Source organism: Podarcis muralis, chromosome 16 (assembly GCF_964188315.1).
Source record: "Podarcis muralis chromosome 16, rPodMur119.hap1.1, whole genome shotgun sequence".
NCBI classification, from domain to species: Eukaryota; Metazoa; Chordata; class Lepidosauria; order Squamata; family Lacertidae; genus Podarcis; species Podarcis muralis.
The window spans coordinates 33,484,378-33,505,487 of NC_135670.1; the positions used below are offsets into that span (position 1 = coordinate 33,484,378).

Here is a 21,110-nt window from a genome sequence, read left to right on the forward strand (position 1 = left end):
GGGAGTGAACCAGCTCAGGTGAGGTAAACCTTGCTGACCCCTGGTCTACCCCATACAGTTGCTAATCCCCAAAGAAGCTTCCCCTCAGGCCAATGGCCTGCCCAGACAGCTGCAAACTAATAGCAGCTACTTGACCCCAATCTCCTCACACTTGGTTTCATTTTTCTCCAAGTACAGCAAGGGAAGAATCGCCCTGGGATCTTTGGATGAAGGGCGGCATACAGATTCAATAAACAGAGTAAATAAAATGAAGGAAGAAAAACAGTGCTACCATCCACCGAGACTTGTGGCATTTGTAACAGACGGCTTGTGTCCCTCAGAAGGCCAAACCCAAAGTTTCTCCCCATGTGACATGGATGATGCTCAAGTTGGAGGCTGGAATTCTTTTTTTCAATGAAAACAACCTCCGAGGAGAGGCAGGTGAGCAATCCAGAAGGCCTAATGGGCAGCCATGAAACTAAGCCACAAAGGTAACTCACCTGGAAGGGGGCTTTTCCAGTCAGACACTGGTAAATGATGGTGCCAATACTCCACAGGTCAGCTTTGGCGTCGTAGTGTTGGGACATAATGACTTCTGGGGCCTGCAATAGGAGAAGAAAGGGAACATTACATTTTGTTTTAATGCCTCAGCTTCCAATTTATTTTATTTTATTTTTTTAACCTTTTTCTTGATAACTGAAAGAAAGTGAGTCCCTTTGGAGTCTCCCTTTCCAACCAGCATGCATACGCATACACACACATACACACACACACACACACACACACACACACGGCAAGATTCCACAAAAGAGATTAGAGATTTTGTTCCCAGCTTAGAACGATGTAGTTATACAGGCATGGAGAAGGTTATTTCATAACTCTAATCTGGTTAATTCAGGCGTGATTTTGCTTTAATGAGATAAAGAAACTAACACCTTATCTCCTGACGTGCTGGAGATGGGGGGGGGGGGTCCATGCCCTTCTCATGCATGCATGTTTCTGTTTGTGAGAATATATAATACACATTTGCATATACACAGCCATAGCTACAGGAGGCAGGGGATGCTAGCCAGGGTTTTGATCCCAGGTGAAGCCTCCAAAGGGGCGTTACTGATGCTCCCAGCCTCTGTATGTGTGTAGGCAAATGTGGGTGCCAAACTGGGTCTTTGACCTGGGTGAAATAAAGCCTATTTTCTCTCTTGTCATATGTACTTGCATCCATATGTATCTGCATACTGTATTACAAGGGTAGCCAACACGGTGCTTTCCAGATGATGCTGGACTACAACTCCCATCATCCCTGGCCATTGGGCTATGCTAGCTGGGGCTGATGGCAGTTGTAGTCTAACAACATTTGGAGGTGATCACATGGGCTAACTCATGTTCTATTGCAGGGGTAGGCAACCTAAGGCCCGGGGGCCGGATGCGGCCCAATCGCCTTCTCAGTCCAGCCTGCGAATGGTCTGGGAATCAGCGTGTTTTTACATGAGTAGAATGTGTTTATTTAAAATGCATCTCTGGGTTATTTGTGGGGCATAGGAATTCGTTCATTTTTTCCCTACAAAATATAATCCGGCCCACCACATGGTCTGAGAGACAGTGGACCGGCCCACGGCTGAAAAGGGTTACTGACCCCTGTTCTATTGCATAGACACATAAGTCACCACACTAAAGCAAAGTTCTCCCCTAAAAAACTAAAACCAATGTGCACACATGTCTGAAAAACAGCAACATCTTTTACCAGCTGCCACCCAGGTGAACAAGAGAGTCAAGCCAGGACAGGTAACACCAGACTTCACAGCCTGAATGACAATCTACAACAAGCTTCCCAAGAATATGGCCTACTACAAAGAAGAGTGTGAGGACAGCTTCCAGGGATGGCAGAGAAAGCTCCCCAAAGTCTGGCAACCACCCCTAGGCCTTGGCAGTGAAAAACCCACAGTCAGCTCCCTGCTTTAGGGCTGCACCAGATGAGGGCAAACAGACCAGTCTGCATAAACCTAGACTTGTCCTGATCACACAGAGTGGAGTGGTGCCTCGCAAGACGAAATTAATCCGTTCCGCGAGTCTCTTCGTCTTGCGGTTTTTTCGTCTTGCGAAGCACGGCTATTAGCGGCTTAGCGGCTATTAGCGGCTTAGCGGCTTTAAGAAAAAGGAAACAAACTCTCAAGACGTTTCGTCTTGCGAAGCAAGCCCATAGGGAAATTCGTCTTGCGGAACGACTCAAAAAACGGAAAACCCTTTCGTCTAGCGAGTTTTTCGTCTTGCAGGGCACCACTGTAACAGGGGGGGATGGGGCCCAATATTTACTACAGAACTCCCCACCTCCCCCTGAATAATCTCTTTGCAATTCCTCCCATGCGTATTCCCCACTTCAAACAAGATCCAAGCAAATTTGGCTGTGAGAAAGAGTGGAACAAAAGCTGCAGTGGGTTTTTTTCTAAGTGTGGGTGGGTGGGTGGTATCCTTCCTTGTAGAGTCTGGATGCATCCCTCTGGATACATAAGCTTCAGGATGTGGACGCGGCAAACCCGGAAGTATTTTTCCAGGTTTCACCCCGCACGCATGTGCAGAAGGGGTCCTCTGGTTGTGAATTCCTTGGGATGCGGCCGAACCTCCAGAATGGATCCTGTTCGCAACCGGAGGTGCCACTGTATTTCTTATACTTTTATTCCACCCTTGTCCCAAGGAGCTCCAAGAAGTCCACCATTTCATTCCCACCATAAGCCAGTGCTTCCATTTCTAACATTTGTGCAATTGACATTAATCTAGGGTGGGGAACCTGTGGGCCCCCCTGCATAGGACTGCAACCCTCATTGGCCAGCAATCAAGGCAAATGGGAACTAAGGCCCAGAAACACCAGGAGGGCCATAGGAAAACAATAGCAAGCTCAGTAGCCTGCAACACAATAAAATGGACAGAAACAGTTTTCCTAAAAGCAATCAGATACTGCCTGCATGCCAACGCTTTCCTTCTGGGAAAGCCTGCAGAAATAAAAAGTTTTTCGCATTAGACGAAATGTGTATGATGTTGGAGCCTATCTAACCCTTTGTTTTACACAGCACATCTAGTTTGGTCATCAGCCAGGAGCCCTTCAGCCATTCTCTCCCTCTCTCCCTCCCTTAGCCTTGCATCCCTCATAGTGCCAATTTATCTTCAAAGCCATGCTCGGAGTTCCTTGGAAGAAGATTGAGATGTTCAAATGCCTTAAAGAAGAGACATGGGAGTTTGCTGCCTCCACCTGCAATGCAAAGTGGAACAGTCCATTCTAACATGGCAGCCTTTTACCATGTATGCTGCGATTAGGTCTTGATTCACACTGAGAGCCATGATGACAGGTCTATCCAATGCACTCGGCGAATTAGACGTCAAAGGCAACTGCTCATTTGCCAGGTTACCTGCAGGTATCTCCTCTGTGCAGCTGTGCCGGGTTTTTATTTGCCTTATTAGAAGTTCCTTGGCAGAACACTGCTGTGGGAAAGGTTAATCTGAAAACCAGATTTGATTTGATTTTTGAAGGGGGGGAGGAGGCATTAAACACAACAAACTGGTCTAGCCCAGCCGACACCACCTAAAGTAGTCCAGTATTGTCTGCTCATGCTGGCAGCATCTCTCCACGGTTTAAGACAGGGAGTCTCTCCCATCATCTACTACCTGATCCTATAAAAGCAAGCAAGCAAAAACTTGGGAGATGGTAGGAAGTGAACCTGGGATCTTTTGCACAAGAAACAGGAGTTGCACCACTGAGCTATGGTCTCTTATTAGCTGGAACAGAGGGACAAGAGTTGCGTGGGAAGATTGTGAACTGTTTTCTTTTCAACCGCCACATAAAACTAAAGCACACACGTAAAGCTGCTATTGCATGTTTGCTAACCTCATACAAACAAGCCGTTGGCTGCATCCCCTAAGCTTGGTCCTTCCCCAGGACTTCCTCCCCCTGCTGATCTTTGCAATCTTAGCAAACACTCTGCAGGCAACCTAGTCATAACAACAAAGAGGCCAAAGAGAAGAATTAGATGCCATCAAAGGCTATCCTTTGAAAATGAGGCCTTGGCAGAAGCAACAGCAACAGACCTCAAGGAGCCTCTCCCTTTCTGAGGCAGTGCATAATGGAACAAGAATTCATCTCTCCCCAGGGCTGAGCTAAAGATCACACCACAGGGTAGCAAGCTAGGCATGGATATGTGGGGGTGGGGGGTGGGGGGTAAAGTTAGCATTTTGTTAACACGTCTTTAGCAGTTACACATGAGGACAAACTTGAAGTTTTGAGAATGTGTTCATCATACACAGAGGCTGGATTTACACACACATCATGCACATATATGATGCTCAGTGTGTTTGTAATTTTATTAATGTAGACCTGGTGATTTGCAGCTTGATGCGCAAATTGGATTTATGAAAAAGCAGGTCCAGGTTCGGATGTCATGACCAAGCCATGGTTTGAGTCCCTCACATTCTTCCTCCACTCGCATGCTCCGATACCCAGCCTCACTTCCAGGTCCACCGTAACCACGGCTTGTCATTATGTCCGATTCACACAAACCATGAGTGCTGCAAACCAAGTCAGAACTGGACACCACTGTTTGGTTTGCCCGATTCATATACACAGAGAAATCAACTGTAGCTCTTGTGAGCCAGGAAAAGAAAAGGGAGGGAGATGGGAGAGTGGAAGGAGGAAGGAGGAAGCATTCAAGACCAAGGCATAGTCCAAACAAACCAAGTCATGATAAGTCCATGACACCTGATGTAGGCTATTCACACATGCAATTCATCACTTCACTGCCAACTGAAACACAAGAACTTGTGAACCATGTCACAGTAACTGGAAAGCTGGGACTGTCAAGTGCACTTTCAGAAGTAGACCAGGCTTGCTGTTACTTAACATGTAAAGGTCCTAAGGCAGACTCTTCAGGTGGGAATCAAGTGCCCAACATCCATACACAAACTGTCTTTTCCAACATAAGCTTGGTAGCCAATCTCATGGCAATGAGGAAAGATTCCACACACACACACACCCCTGCAAATTCATCCTGTTCAAACCAGACAAGTCTCTCTCTTTCCTCTTCTTTCCATTAGAAGATGCAGCACTATTACTGTGGAACAGGATTATATATTAATGACAGGAGATAGAACTGGAGGCATTACCAAATGGATGCTGTATTTCTGTCTCATAGCAAAACACTACCATCAATGGAAAGTAAACAGAGCAAGGAGACAGACTTCTTGTGATTGCTTTCAATCTCAGACTTCATTGCCTGTAATCCTAGACTGCTATTTTTTATATATATTTTTGCAAAGAATCCAGCTGAGTCCCAAAGGAGAGGGGGCAGTTTTACAAAAATCAAAACTTCCGTCTCTAGCTGAAAACATGGCAGGATCCAGAGTAGAGAGGGGGAGCTCCTTCATGAGTAAATCAGAAGGAATGCTTTTAGTCAGAAAGTGATTCCCTTTCAGATCGTCTCACCCCAAATCAACTTCAAATGGGGCCCAGCAGAAAAGCCCCTGAACCTATTTGCCCATAAAGTGGTAGGCTCTTTCCACTCTGGAGGGGCTGTTGTGCCTCCAAATTTCAATCACTCCTGTCCTTTCCTGAGTACTAAGAGGCAAGCATGGCTTCTTTGTTAGCTAGGACTACAGAATGCTTTCCTATCAAGAATATACTTCCTTTAACATAAGCTTTCTTATTTTATACCAAGTATATATTTTATACTTATTTTATACCTTTCAGTTAAAGGTGTGCTCCAAGCAAGGATTCATTTAACTGAAGTTAATTTCTGCTGCTGCATATAAACCCTAAAAGCAGGCAGAAAAACCCTTTCACAAACACAAAGCACTGCCTGAAGGCACACTATACTGTAATATTGCTGAAGCTAAACAGGCCTGCATCTGGTGCCTAGGTGGGAGACGACCCCCCCCCCCCCCGAAATCGGTTCATGTCACCTTGAGTTCCACAACAAAAGAGAGGCAGGTCTAGGTAAATAAATACAACCGTAGCCCAACTGATGATTTCAGAGCCAAGCTTTATCATGGAGTACAGGCCCTGGAGTTGAGCCCTGGCTAAGCTAACCTCTGAATGAGACTACTCTATGGCTTTTTGCCTGCACAACAGCAGAAAACACAATAGGCCAGAGCAACAGAAGACCACCTGTGTTCACACAAAGCATCAGCGACAATGAAGATTGGTTTATGACCCCGAACAGCATCCCTTTGCATAGTAAGTTATGGGGAGATACATCGTTTACAACCAGGATTCTAAAATCAATACATCAATCCACACTCAACTGGCACAGCCCGCAGGCCCAGAGCCAGCTATCAGCTCAGTTGAGCATTGGCTGAGGGCCAAAGGAGTGTGCAAAGGCCCCTCACCAACACGACCCACTTTTGAATGGGAGCTGCCCAGAGGGTGCAGAATTCTTACAGTAAATATCAATTGCTCACACATGCACAGTTCATCACACTCAATGAGGGCAAAGAATCACAGGGTGGAACAGGGCAATGCAGAGCAGCACAGGTTAGATTCTCAGTGGCTTCCATTAAGTTCTATGGTACAAAGCACAGGCAAGACTGGGGAGGGGAGTCCTGGGTTCAATCCCTGGGAGAGAGATAGGGAAGATTCTTGTCTGAAACTCTAGAGGACCATTGCCACCTACACAACAGTGCGGCAGATGGCCAAGTGGTCAGACCCTATGTTCTACCTCCTCGCGATCCCACAAAATGGGAGATTGCCAGAAGCAAAGTAACAGAGAGACACCACACCTTTAACGGGGAGCTGTAATACAAGAACTGTTCTTTGCCCCGCTCATCACCACTGTGGTGGTTTGACAGGAAAATGCAGGGTTGATTTGTTTTAATCAGGCATTTAAAGGCACATGGCAGGAGAGATACAAAACAGGACATGGCAGGGAACATCATACAGCAGGAAGTGAGAGGAGACACAATTGGAACAGAGCCTTACATTCACGTTCAATAAGCTTCATTAACGGATGTTTGTTTTTAACTCCCCACATTCCGCAGTGATAAAGAATAGTTCCTACTGCGGGCAAAATGATAACCAGAATGGACTTACCATGTACATGGGGGAGCCACAGAGAGTCGCAGCCATCATATTGCTCTGAAGGTATCGTGCAAATCCAAAATCAGCTACACGCAGAACCAAAACAAGCCAAAAAGAAAGGAAAAAAGAGCAAGGTTAAAATAAATGACAGCTCACAAACACAGTACACGTACGTGAGTGACCACCACTTGGTGACGACAAAGGCGCACTTGCGTGTGCCCAAACAATTGTCGTTGAGCGCAGACAATAGTTTTTGTATCGCCCCAAAACACAGAATATATTTTAACAGAGGAAATTGTTGCACTTGGCTGTCAAACACACTTGCTATAGAGTAAGCTGAATACTTCTGTGTAAATTCACATAGAACTGCAATATAACAATCCAGAACAATCCACTGAGTGAAGCGGACAAAAATAAATAAAAATGCATGACTTTTTTTTTATTAAAAAAGCTAATTACTTGGCCTGGTTTGGAATTCCACTTGTGAAATTTGGAAAACCAGTTTCAACTACAATATCTGTTACACATTACTAGCAAACATTTTTAAATTTTTTAAAGAAATCAATGGACAGCTCCAGGGGCTTACCAATCTTAATGCGAATGTTATTGGGGTTCGATTTTTTGCCCCCCACAAAAGAAAGGAGGATGTTTTGAGGTTTCAGATCCCGGTGGATTATCCCTTTGCTGTGTAGCACCTTCATGGCGCCGGCAATTTGCTGCAGAAAGAGTCTGATCGTATCTTCGCTGAGGGTCCTCATACCTAGAGAGGGTGAAAGGTGGGGGGGAGATTAATAGGTGCAAAACCAGCTATTATAATAACTGATAACCATCTATGATAAGGAGCGAATATCACCCATAAATATCTAGCGTTGCAAGGAATACATACGAGGCGCAAGGGCCAATAGGGATAAGCATGGTACAATTTATTTAAAATTGTTGCTTCTCCCAAAGTCAATGCAATTTACAAAAGCCATTGCAGCATAATATCACAGCCCCCTCCCAAACAGCCACAGCAATAAAAACACATAGGTTTCCATATTATCAAGGAACGGCCCCCCACCGCCAAAAAAGGCTGAGTTCAGGAGAGTGAACCCTTCTATCCCTGCATTTTATCCTTACAAAAACCCTGCAAAGTAGGCTGTGAGGTGGAGATTAGCCCATGCTTCATGACTGAGTAAAGATTTGGACCCGGGTCTCCTAGTCACCATCCAACACTCCTGCCACCTCGGCTCCATAATGAACATTTGCGTTATTATTTTTGTAACTGTCTTAAATGCAGGTGATGAATCAACTACGAATCTGTTATAATTTGCTCAGTCCTAACTTGTGAGCTGCAAGTTCAGGTCAAGTGACAGAAGTGAGCAGAGCCCCGTTTCCCAAAGCCCTCGGGGAACTGGGCATGAGTTATGAGACATGACGCGTTAGAAAATACCTCAAGAGTTATTAAGGAGGTGTGTGCATGTGTGCGCACGCCATGCTTTTGCTGTGTTTACCTCAGAGCAGCTGAGATGAGGCTCACACACACACATTATGCATCATGGGGGAATTAGCCATTTCCTCGGACACAAGTCACCCTCTCGCCATCCCCTCAGGCGGTAGACAACGTTCCCTCTTGCACTCAGTAAAAGTCAAATTAACCAACGATTTGCCTTATTTTCACATCATTCAAGATGTGATCCCCGAGGGAGACACCTTACTCAGCCTAATGGCCTGTCTGCCGCCTAATAACTCGGTTCTCTAGGACTCCTAAGAGGATTTCGTTTTCTTTGCTTTAACGCAGGTGTAGGCATCCTAAGGCCTGGATCCGGCCTAATCGCCTTCTCAATGTGGCCCACGGACGGTCCTGGAATCAGCGTGTTTTTACATGAGTAGAATGTGTGCTTTTATTTAAAACAAATCTGTGGGTTATTTGTGGGGCATAGGATACATAGCTGTCAACTTTTCCCTTTTCTTGCGAGGAATCCTATTCGGAATAAGGGAATTTCCCTTTAAAAAAGGGAAAAGTTGACAGCTATGCGTAGGAATTTGTCCGCCCCCCCCAAAAAATATAGTCTGGCCCCACCACATGGTCTGAGGGATGGTGGATGGCCCCATGGCTGAAAAAGGTTGCTGACTCCTGTTGTAACATATTCCTTAGGGCTGACTTTTGGGGGCGAAGGCCTCATAAAGCGGCATAAAATACAGTAAGCACAATACAATAATCCAGAACAGGATTGAGTGGGTCACACACACACACACACACACACACACACACACACAAGCACCAATGTTTCTGGACTGCAATGCCCATCATCCCCAACTCCCAGCCAAGCTGTCAGGGGCTGATGGGAGTCGGAGTCCACCAACATATGGAGGGCTACCGGGTTCATCATGGCGACTTGCCATTTTGGCTACTACATCTTGCTGGAGGCAGAACTCCTCTCAATGCCACTTGCTGGGAGCTGCAGATGGACTTCGGTTCTGCTTTTGGACTGCCCATCACACACACAAACTCATGTCCCAATGGGCAAAACACACAGGACTAGGCCCTTTTGCTGAGGAAATTTACCGCAGCTTGGGATTCACAATTTTACACACACACACACACACACACACACACACAGGTTTTAAACACGGGAGGAGGAGGAAGGGGAGCAGGCAGAGGCCATCCAAAACCAAGCTTAGTCAGCAGCATATCGCCGACTCCTTCACCTGTTCACAGGGCCAATGCCAACCCTGGGTGCTTCTTGCAAGGGCTTGCCAATGTGCACATTCAATGCCAAGGCATGCTGACTAACGCCGTGACAACGTTTTGGCAAGAAGCAAGCCCTTCTCCTCTTCCGCCACGTGGAGGGACAAGCTGAGCTCATCCTCAACATTTGGGCCAGGGAGTAAACACACAGGTGCTTGGGCTGGGGCGGGCGGGTGGGGGCAGCGCAATTCAAAACCTGCCACTGCCTTGCAGTTGAGGAGTAAAGGGAGTCCAGAACAGGTGTGGAATCTAGGAATCGGGGCAAAGTTGCAAGCGCCGAATTGTTGCCATTTCAAGGACGGAGGGCCTGCAGCACGGGCTCAATGCCGGATTACCAAACAGGCAGAGTAGGCATCAGACAATGGGCCCCACACCTTTTAGGGGCCCTGCGAAAGCAGTTCAAAATAATCAATTTGATCTTGAGAGAAAATTACAATCAAGCTTTCTTAGCTCAACTTGCTCCTCCTGTATTCTCCCTGCCCAATAAATCCAGAGGCAAAACGGTCGCTGAGCACCAAGGTTACATACACTGCAGCAATGCCGTCCCACATTTGCAGTTGTTTTGCAGCATGCTTGCTCAAAATCTGGTCCTCACTGCACTGTGTTGGTGTCATTGTAAAACAAAACACGTTTCTAGTCCTCATTGATTCAGAAAAAGCTTTAAAACAGGTAGAGAGCAAACATTATGGAGAGAAAGCTGGGAAATGAAGATGAAGGATTCTATGTGGCAGAACTATTGGCAAATTTGGGGAACTGGAAGGAAGCTTCAGTGTGGCTCACAGCTTTCCAGCTCATTCCTATTTTTCCTGCCTTCTAATAACATCAAGGAGTGTCTGTTCTATTTATTATACACAAGTATGTAATGTTCTTATCATTCCCAGCTGATCTATCTTTTTTACAGATTGAGGTGTTGGAACTGCAGACCCTCCAAGTGTCCCTATTTTCCAGGGACAATCCTGGATTTACAGAAGCCGCCCCGGTTTCTGATTTTATCCTGGAACGTGCCACTTTACCTTAAGGTAAAGGGACCCCTGACCATTAGGTCCAGTCGTGGCCGACTCGGGTTGCGGCGCTCATCTCGCTTTATTGGCCAAGGGAGCTGGCGTACAGCTTCTGGGTCATGTGGCCAGCATGACTAAGCCACTTCTGGCAAACCAGAGCAGCGCACGGAAACGCCGTTTACCTTCCCGCCGGAGCGGTACCTATTTATCTACTTGCACTTTGACATGCTTTCAAACTGCTAGGTTGGCAGGAGCAGGGACCGAGCAACAGGAGCTCACCCCGTCACGGGGATTTGAACCGCCGACCTTCCAATCAGCAAGCCCTAGGCTCTGTGGTTTAACCCACAGAGCCACCCGTGTCCCACCACTTTACCTTAGGACGTCCCTACTTTCAGCAGGGAAATGTTGCGGAAGGTATGGAATTGTACAATTTCAGACTTACTGGTACTATTCTTCCACAAAAAGAACTCCCCCCACCCACCCTAAACTTCCTCATATGCTCCAAGGTAGCCCTTTTTAGGCAAGTTTTTAATGTCTGATGTTTTATTGTGTTTTTAATATTCTGTTGAGAGCAGCCCAGAGTGGCTGGGGAAACCCAGCCAGATGGACGGCGTATAAATAATAATTTCTTATTATTGCTATTGTTATAACCTTTTTATTGTAATTTTAATTAAATTTTCAAATTATACGTTTCAAAATGAACATTTTGCACAATGCCATATATCCATTGACTTCCCTTCTTTTCCTTCTATGGTTCAATTTACTTATCTATCATTCCTGTATATTTTACCATTCTCATATGCTAACTTTCTAACTGCAGGCTTTAAAAATGTTCAAAGAGGTGGCATCCCAACCCCTGCATTTGTATTGTGAATGCAGTCCTTTGTACCTTGTTCTATCACACTCAGCCTCAGGGAACACAATCTGGATGGTAGTAGCTGTCATTTTAAATGCCACACCGAAGAAGAAGCGTAGCTAATCTTTAAAAGGTCTCTGTTGTTAAGAAGAAGAAAGTTTTCTAAGAACAGAACCAATTATTCAGATTGGCTGGCTCCTGCTCTAGGAAACATAACTCCATTAAGACCAAAGATTAGCTACCAACTAATGGAGAAAGTGAGGGGGCAGACAAAAGAGCATTACAAAACAGTAAGCAAATTAGGTAAAAGGTAAAGGTACCCCTGCCCGTACGGGCCAGTCTTGCCAGACTCTAGGGTTGTGCGCTCATCTCACTCTATAGGCCAGGAGCCAGCGCTGTCCGCAGACACTTCCGGGTCACGTGGCCAGCGTGACAAGCTGCATCTGGCGAGCCAGCGCAGCACACGGAACGCCGTTTACCTTCCCGCTGGTAAGCGGTCCCTATTTATCTACTTGCACCCGGAGGTGCTTTCGAACTGCTAGGTTGGCAGGCGCTGGGACCGAACGACGGGAGCGCACCCCACTGCGGGGATTCGAACCGCCGACCATGCGATCGGCAAGTCCTAGGCACTGAGGTTTAACCCACAGCGCCACCCGCGTCCCTAAGCAAATTAGGAACCACTAAAAAAAAAACAACAATTGTCAAAATGACTCTATCAGTGACATTTTTCAAAAATCTTGCAGAATGGTGTCCCTGTGCCTATGTCCATGAATAAAACACAAACACATAAAATATGGTACTGGGCTGAACAACTGTCTTTTGAAAAAGCACAGCTTCCCACTCCCCCATCTTTTCTTTTTAAATTTAAAGGAAGTTTCTAGTCCTGTTGGTGTAAGGATAAACTTGAAAGAGAAGTCTAAAGGTGGAGATTTCAGAACCCAGAGAGAAAGCCAAAATAAGAATTCCAACCTTCAAAGGGAGGCATTTTCCCCCCTCCCCCTATTGACAAGCAAAAGCTGAATAATGTAAGCAAATTTACATAATTTATCCAGGTCACTGTATTTGGGCATTCTTGGTACAAAGATCTGGGGCCAGATGTAGCGTTCCAGAGTAACCAGGTGAAACAGGAATCAAAATAACTACACCATCAAGTGGCAGCAAAAAATCACCTTGCAGATTAAGCTCACCCTCCCATTTCCACAGATGGGAATGGGAACATTAAGACCCCTATTCTCACCCGCAAGGATAATTACCCAAGGTCCTTCCTTCACCCCCACTGAATGCTCAATTCTGTCTGTTGCTGTCATTTACGGGGGGGGGGGGCAGCAATAACTCAACAGCTACAGTGTGGGAAGAGGCAGGTTGCACACTGCTAGGTGCCTTAAAGGTAAAGGTAAAGGTACCCCTGCCCGTACGGGCCAGTCTTGACAGACTCTAGGGTTGTGCGCTCATCTCACTCTATAGGCCAGGAGCCAGCGCTGTCCGCAGACACTTCCGGGTCATGTGGCCAGTGTGATGAAGCTACTCTGGCGAGCCAGAGCCACACACGGAAACGCCGTTTACCTTCCCGCTAGTAAGCGGTCCCTATTTATCTACTTGCACCTGGGGGTGCTTTCGAACTGCTAGGTTGGCAGGCGCTGGGACCGAACTACGGGAGCGCACCCCGCCGCGGGGATTCGAACCGCCGACCATGTGATCGGCAAGTCCATGTGATCGGTAAAACCTCAGCGCCACCCGCGTCCCTTAGTGTTCACATATAGGAGTTTAGATACATGCATGCTCGAGGTAAGAGCATAGACCATGGGTAGGCAAACTAAAGCCTGGGGGCCGGGTGTGGCCCAATCGCCTTCTAAATCTGGCCTGCGGACAGTCCAGGAATCAGCGTGTTTTTACATGAGTAGAATGTGTGCTTTTTTTAAAAATGCATCTCTGGGTTATTTGTGGGGTCTGCCTGGTGTTTTTACATGAGTAGAATGTGTGCTTTTATTTAAAATGCATCTCTGGGTTATTTGTGGGCCATAGGAATTCGTTCATTTTTAAAATATATATATATATATAGTCCGGCCTCCCACAAGGTCTGAGGACAGTGGACCAGCCCCCTGCTGAAAACGTTTGCTGACCCATGGCATGGACTCAATGTAGTAGGCGCCCAACCAACCAGATCTACTCACTTTAAAAGAGGAATAGGCAAATTTGTGGAGAAGGCGGCTGTCAATGGTTAATTCACTTTGCAGGACCTCTATACATCTTGCCTGGGACTCGTGTAATCCCATTCTGATATTTGAAATCATAGACACAATTCAGTCCCTAGCTAAAGAGGCTTCCTCTACTTAACCTGAGCTTTGGAAACTTGCCTGACTGATGTCCATAGGGAAAGCATTCCAAAGTTTGGGCACCACCACCAGAGAGACCCTGTATTTGCAGTGGGGACATGCCAGATTGCAAGGCATCCGAGACTAATATTCTTATGGTTTGTGCAGATCTATATAGAAGGCCCTGTCTGACAGGTGTTGTTCCATTTGTTGTTGTTGGTTTTTTTGCCACAGCTGAGACATTTTGGAGCATAATGGCCCGATCTTAAAAGTAATAATTTTATCTATATTTTTAAAAGCCACGTGGTATGCACAGTTCTGCTGTCAAGACTCCTCCGCATTCTGGCTGCTAAAAGTCAAATAAATGATCTGAACTCATCATTCATAAAACATTTACAACGCTAGCTCCGGAGGGGAAATAAGAATTCAGTTTTTTTAATCTTTCCGTTCCAGCAGCTCAACATGAAAGAGGTTTAAGCGGCCATGATCAGTGGGGCTGGGATAGGAGAATTCATCTCCCCCCCCCCCCCCCCGCACATGAACCAACTTAGCACCAAATTGACAAAAAGGAGGATGACAGCCTTGATTTAACATTGTTTTGTTTAAACATGGCCGAAAAAAACATTCTGAGAGATGATTAAACATGGAGAGACAGCTTTAATCTTTTAAGTTAGCACGTGAGACTAAAGGCTTTTAAAAAGGAAGAGTGTTTAGCGGCAGGAGGAAGAAGTGAAGGGAAACGCATTCTAAATTCACTGTGCATTCAGAAGAGTGGCTACTTTAAAATCCATAAATATAGAAACCTGTCTCCATTTGGAAGACATCACAAACATTTGTAGAACTGGTGTTAGCATGTGTTTTTTAACTTTTACTGCTAAAGGAAGACTTACTGGGATGAAGGAGAACAGCAGGAGATAGGCCCATTTCTCATTTGGGGTAACTGGGACAGCTGGTTTTTGGAGGCGTTTTATAGGAACTATCTCCCTGGTATCAGAGTTGGAGGGAGCCTTGCAGACGAGCTAGTGCAACTCCTCACAAAATGGAGGAGAAAGGGCTGCGGCTCAGTGGTGGGACAACTGCTTTGAAAGCAGAAGGTCCCCGGTTCTCTCCCTAGCATCTCCAGGTAGGACTGGAAACCTGTCATCATGAGGACCATACTGAGTTAGATGAGCCCGTCCTCATGAGGACTTGGTACAAGGCGGCTTCCTACGCATGAAGGTTCTCCATGCAGGTGGGGTTGGGAAGTGCTGTATCTCTGCAGCAGAACACCTGCTTTGCATGCAGAAGGTCTCAGGCTGACCGGTAGAAGGTAGCTTCCCAAGTTGCTGCACAGGAAATGCAGAGTAGCCCTGACATTTGGCTGCCTGCACTCCTCTTAAAGACTTCCAACAAGGAAGATGCCACCAGCCCTCTGAGTAAAGGGTTATATCAGGGGTTGACAACCTGCCCCCTACCACCCACTAGTGGGTGTTTCAGGATTCTAGGTGGGGCGGTAGGGGGTTCTATGGCACAAGCTGAATCCTCCTTCCATCGAGCACTGGTGGGCGGTAAGGAAATCTTACCATCAAGAAAGATGCATTAGTGGGCAGTAGGTATAAAAAGGTTGACTACCCCTGGGTTATATTGTGGTACTGCCCATACCATGAAGAAGCTTCTTAAAAGCTAGGCAGCAGAGGAAGCAGATGTGGACAGGGCCTCCTGGATGATGTGGGAGAACTCAATGATGTGGCTTTATTTTGCTAGTTCCTGGGAATCGCAAGCAGGTAGAGTGCTATTGCCCCCAAGGTTCTGCCTGCAGGTTTCCCAAAGGGATCTTGTTGACCACTGTGAGAACAGGATGCTGGACTAGATGGGCCTTTGACATGATCCAGCACAGCTCTTCTTAAATGTTCTTTTAAAGGTAAAGGTAAAGGTAAATGGACCCCTGACCGTTAGGTCCAGTCGCAGACGACTCTGGCGTTGCGGTGCTCATCTCACTTTATTGGCCGAGGGAGTCGGTGTACAGTCCGGGTTATGTGGCTAGCATGACTAATCCGCTTCTGGCGAACCAGAGCAGCGCACAGAAACGCCGTTTACCTTCCCGCCTGAGCGGTACCTATGTATCTACTTGCGCTGCATGCTTTCGAACTGCTAGGTGGGCAGGAGCAGGGACTGAGCAACGGGAGCTCACCCCGTCATGGGGATTCGAACTGCCAACCTTCTGATCGGCAAGCCCTAGGCTCTGTGGTTTAACCCACAGCACCAACCGTGTCCCTCAAAATGTTCTTTTACTGGGTATTAATTCTGTATTTGTTCAATGTTATTATACAATGTTATTATGTGCTAGAGTTCTGTCTGGTCCTGTTACATAGGATCAATTCCAATCTGTTACCTCCGAGGATGTGGACAGGCTGCTTGGACAAGTGAAACCGACCACCTGTCTCCTGGATCCTTGCCCATCCTGGCTGATAAAAGCGAGCCGGGAAGGGCTGGGCGATGGGCTCTGCGGGGTGGTGAATGCTTCCCTCTATGAGGGAGCCTTCCCAGACCCGCTGCAAGAGGCGGTCATTAAACCGCTTCTTAAAAAAACATCTTTAGACCCAGCCAATTTGGCCAACTATCGCCCAGTCTCAAATTTACCATTCTTGGGCAAGGTGACTGAGCGGGTGGTTGCCAGACAACTCCAAGCACGCCTGGAGGATGCGGACCATTTGGATCCCTTCCAATCGGGATTCAGGCCTCACCATGGGACTGAAACTGCCTTGGTCGCGCTGGTTGATGATCTCCGGCGGGCTAGGGACAAAGGTGAGAGCTGTTTCCTAGTTCTGCTGGATCTCTCAGCGGCCTTTGACACCATCGACCATAACATCCTTCTGGACCGTCTAGAGGGGCTGGGAGCTGGGGGCACTGTTATACGGTGGTTCCGCTCCTTTCTCCTGGGCCGTGTCCAGAAAGTGGTGGGGGGGGATGAGTGTTCAGACCCCTGGGCTCTCACTTGTGGGGTGCCTCAGGGTTCCGTCCTCTCCCCCATGCTTTTTAATATCTATATGAAGCCGCTGGGAGAGATCATCAGGGGGTTTGGGCTGGGTGTTCATCAGTATGCAGATGACACCCAGCTCTACCTCTCCTTTAAATCAGAACCAGTGAAGGCGGTGAAGGTCCTGTGTGAGTGCCTGGAGGCTGTTGGAGGATGGATGGCGGCTAACAGATTGAGGCTGAATCCTGACAAGACAGAAGTACTGTTTTGGGGGGACAGGGGGCGGGCAGGTGTGGGGGATTCCCTGGTCCTGAATGGGGTAACTGTGCCCCTGAAGGACCAGGTGCGCAGCCTGGGAGTCATTTTGGACTCACAGCTGTCCATGGAGGCACAGGTTAATTCTGTGTCCAGGGCAGCTGTCTACCAGCTCCACCTGGTACGCAGGCTAAGACCCTACCTGCCCGCAGACTGTCTTGCCAGAGTGGTGCATGCTCTAGTTATCTCCCGCTTGGACTACTGCAACGCGCTCTACGTGGGGCTACCTTTGAAGGTGACCCGGAAACTGCAATTAATCCAGAATGCGGCCGCTAGACTGGTGACTGGGAGTGGCCGCCGGGACCACATAACACCGGTTCTGAGAGATCTGCATTGGCTCCCAGTACGTTTCCGAGCACAATTCAAAGTGTTGGTGCTGACCTTTAAAGCCCTAAACGGCCTCGGTCCAGTATATCTGAAGGAGCGTCTCCACCCCCATCGTTCAGCCCGGACACTGAGATCCAGCGCCGAGGGCCTTCTGGCGGTTCCCTCATTGCGAGAAGTAAGGTTACAGAGAACCAGGCAGAGGGCCTTCTCGGTAGTGGCTCCTGCCCTGTGGAATGCCCTCCCAGCAGATGTCAAAGCAATAAACAACTATTTTACTTTTAGAAGTCATCTGAAGGCAGCCCTCTTTAGGGAAGTTTTTAATGTTTGATGCTGTACTGTTTTTAATATTCAGTTGGAAGCCGCCCAGAGTGGCTGGGGAAACCCAGCCAGATGGGCGGGGTATAAATAATAAATTATTATTATTATTTTTTATTATACGTCACTTTGCGGGGTTCATGTAACTTACTGCGACTTTTAGCTAATACTAGAGGTTTTTTTAAAAATAAAAAAAGAAGAGGGATAGTTGTTGCAAGGAGGGGAAAAACCCCTAGAGTCCCATCTCCTTCGCCCCCAAATTGGGTAGGGGAAGAGGTATTAAAACTGGGTTTTGTTTTGGGGTTTTCCAAGGTTAAAACATGAGATTAAAGGGCAAGATGTGGTTGTTGAGCAGACAAACATTTCCTAATTTCTTTCATTCAATGAGCCTGGATTGCTAAACCTTGCTTCAGGCAAATCATTTGCAGTATTTAAAAACAAACAACCAAATCAGCAAAAGGAGGGGGGCGGGACTTAATTGCAATGGTCTTGTAAACAGAAAACCAACTGTTGAAAAGTAGTCCAAACAAAACCAGTCATTACTGACCTAGATTATATACAGTCAGTAAATGAGGGCTCAGGGCTTGGAGATTATCAATGAGGAAGTAATGTCCAAAGGAGCAGAGATGACAGGCTGCAAACTAGTCATTAGCATAAGTAGTGTTACTCCAGACTTTGCTTTCACAATAGAAGACAACAAATGCTGCACTGTTCAGGTTCCATGTCAGACTTTAGTGGACCTCCTTTGTAAGCAAAAGCCAGAGCTCAGAGGCAGAACATCTGCCTTGCATGCAGAAGTTTCAATCTCTGACAACTTCAGATAAACTTGCAAGAGAACCGTCTGAAATCCTGGAAAGTGGCCACCAGTCCGTGGAGACAACCTGGAGCTAGACGGACCAACAACAGCTCCTTAGATGTCAGCTTCTTATGTCCCCCCACCAAGTCACCCATCCACTCCTCCTAAACACATTCACCATTGCATACAGTTGTGTGTTTGGGTGAGAGGGTGTGGGGCCACTACTAGGTTTTGATTTGTGGTGGGTTGTCATCAGGTTAAAGCAGTGTTTCCCAACCGGTGTTCCGCGGCACACTACTGTGCCGTGAGACATCGGGTGGTGTGCCGTGGGAGGGAGGCGGGCGAGAGGCGGCGGCGGCGAGGATCCGGCGGGGGTGGGGGGAGCGGGGGCCGTCGTGCGCAACCGAACTCACTTGGCGCGCTGCCGGCTTGTCCTCCTTCAACCCGGGTCGGGCCAGGCCTGCTCACGTCCCCGGATCCCCTAGCAGCAGCCGCACGCTCTCCAAAAGCGCAACGCTGCGCGCAACCGCTCGGCCAGCTGGTGCTCTGCGACTCCGCCCTTTCCCCTCCCAGCGCCGGAGGGTTCGCGCGACCGCAGCTGTTCCCTTTCGCAGCGCGCGGGAAACAATTCCAGGCCGATTGCCTTGTGCCGAAAAGCACCGCCTCTCCTTCCAGCTCAGGCCCGGGCCGCCGGCTCCCCGAATGACGTCACGGGGGCGGGGCTTTAATGGTGGTGTGCCGCGAGATTTTTTTCCGGTAAACAGGTGTGCCGTTGCCCAAAAACGTTTGGGAAACACTGGGTTAAAGATGTCCAAGCAGGACCACCTCCTCCCTTGAGGTCATTGTTAGTGACAGGCTGGGATTCTAATTGTCCTGAACCCCAGCGTACCCGAAGGTAAGTCCTATAGTACACACAGTCCCAAGAGTGGTCAGAAAGTGCAAATGGTCAAATACCAGTCCAGGTCCAATACAACGAGCAAGGTCCAAAATCAAGATCTGCACGGTCAGTTCCCCGCTTCTGCAGAATCTCCAGGGTATCTGGGGTCAGTCCTAAGTCACAGTCCAGTGGCGTTGCCAAAGCATGGTCCATCAATGGAGAAAGTTGGGCAAACACTGGGTCTCCCCCTTCAGGGAGAATTAGGCCTCTGAATACTTCATAACATTACATGCCTCCACATGAAAGCCATAGAAAAGTACTTCTGGCATGTGGATGGGATCATGGAGTCATAGAATTGCAAGGCTCATCTAGCCCCCTGCAATGCAGGAATCACAGGTAAATAATCCCTGACAGATGGCCACCCAACCTCTGTTTTAAAACACTCAATGAAGGAGCTTTGAACAGCTTCCAAGTTGTTGCTATCATTGAGCCTACCACTCGAGTCAGCACGGTTGCATGCAACTTCTCCATATACCAGGCAAAGTGGTAGGAGGAACTAATCTTGCCACGCCCCTCGTGAGGGGGCAGGGCAAGGTCCAAGCCAACCTTGGCACATCACAGCAACACTTCCAAATTCCCTAAACGCCTAGAAGAGCTGAAAGCTGATCAGAACTCCCCCAAAACAGGGACAACAGCACAAAAACCCTAAGCACAAGTTTTGCAGGATAAAAAAAAACAACACCAGTGAGCCACTTACATATTTCAGGCACCATATTGGAGCGGCAAACATTTCAACATGCTATTTAGGTTCTGCCAAAAAGAGAAGAGACATCAGGGATGATACTTACTGTGCAAGTAATCTGCCAGGTCTCCACCATTGCAGTACTAGATCAGGGAAAGGAGATAAAGAGAAGTCTGTAAGCAAGAGTTTAGTTAAAAATTCTGTCTCACCAAGGCTCTACAATAAAGCACAGAAACAATCCTCTAGTTGTTTCCTGCCCTCAGCGGCAATTCACAGAACTCGGGCCACTTCAGAAACTAAGGAGACTGGCCTTTTCCAATTGCAAAATGCCAGAGCTTAGGATCTGGTAAGTGCGATGTAGGTTTGTTTCTTCCTTTGTTCAGCTTACAAGTATTGATTCTTGAAATGCGGGAGACATTCGGGCAGGGGTAGTCAGCCAGTGCCCTCCAGATCTTGTTGAGCTCCAAATCCCACCAGCTCTAGCCAGCATAAGCAATGGTCAGAGATAGAGGGAGTTTGGGATCTCAGGTTAGGGCTTTCTGGACACATGTGAGTGTGGATCACTGTTTCCACTCGATCCCTTCCCCCAGCCCACCCTCTGCTTCTGGGGCCTGAACAGAAAGTCTGCATGCCTATACATTCACAGAGATTGGGGTGGACCCAGCAGGCACCACCACAATCCCTCTCTCCCTACCTTCGAGTCAAAAGCCCCCTTCTACTGCAAATATATTATCCCAAGTTCTGCCGCATTGACATAGTCCAGCTAATATGAGCCAATCCTGTTCCTTCTCCACTGTTTCTTTCAAGAGGATGTCCATGGCTAATTTAGTGACCCTTGAGACCAAAACA

The 21,110-nt window shown here is 47.5% G+C and overlaps 1 protein-coding gene across 2 annotated transcripts in view; it reads right to left on the reverse strand.

Moving 5' to 3' along the window:
- The window catches only part of ULK1 (unc-51 like autophagy activating kinase 1), a 113,579-nt gene that overhangs the window by 62,982 nt on the left and 29,487 nt on the right, over window positions 1-21,110 (reverse strand). For both annotated transcript variants that reach the window (XM_028709083.2, XM_028709082.2), the window contains exons 5-8: window positions 20,368-20,404; window positions 7,620-7,793; window positions 7,046-7,119; window positions 480-581 (exon numbers count right to left, since the gene is read on the reverse strand). In XM_028709083.2, the coding sequence (XP_028564916.2) occupies window positions 480-581; window positions 7,046-7,119; window positions 7,620-7,793; window positions 20,368-20,404 (387 nt within the window). The remainder of the gene's footprint in view (window positions 1-479; window positions 582-7,045; window positions 7,120-7,619; window positions 7,794-20,367; window positions 20,405-21,110) is intronic.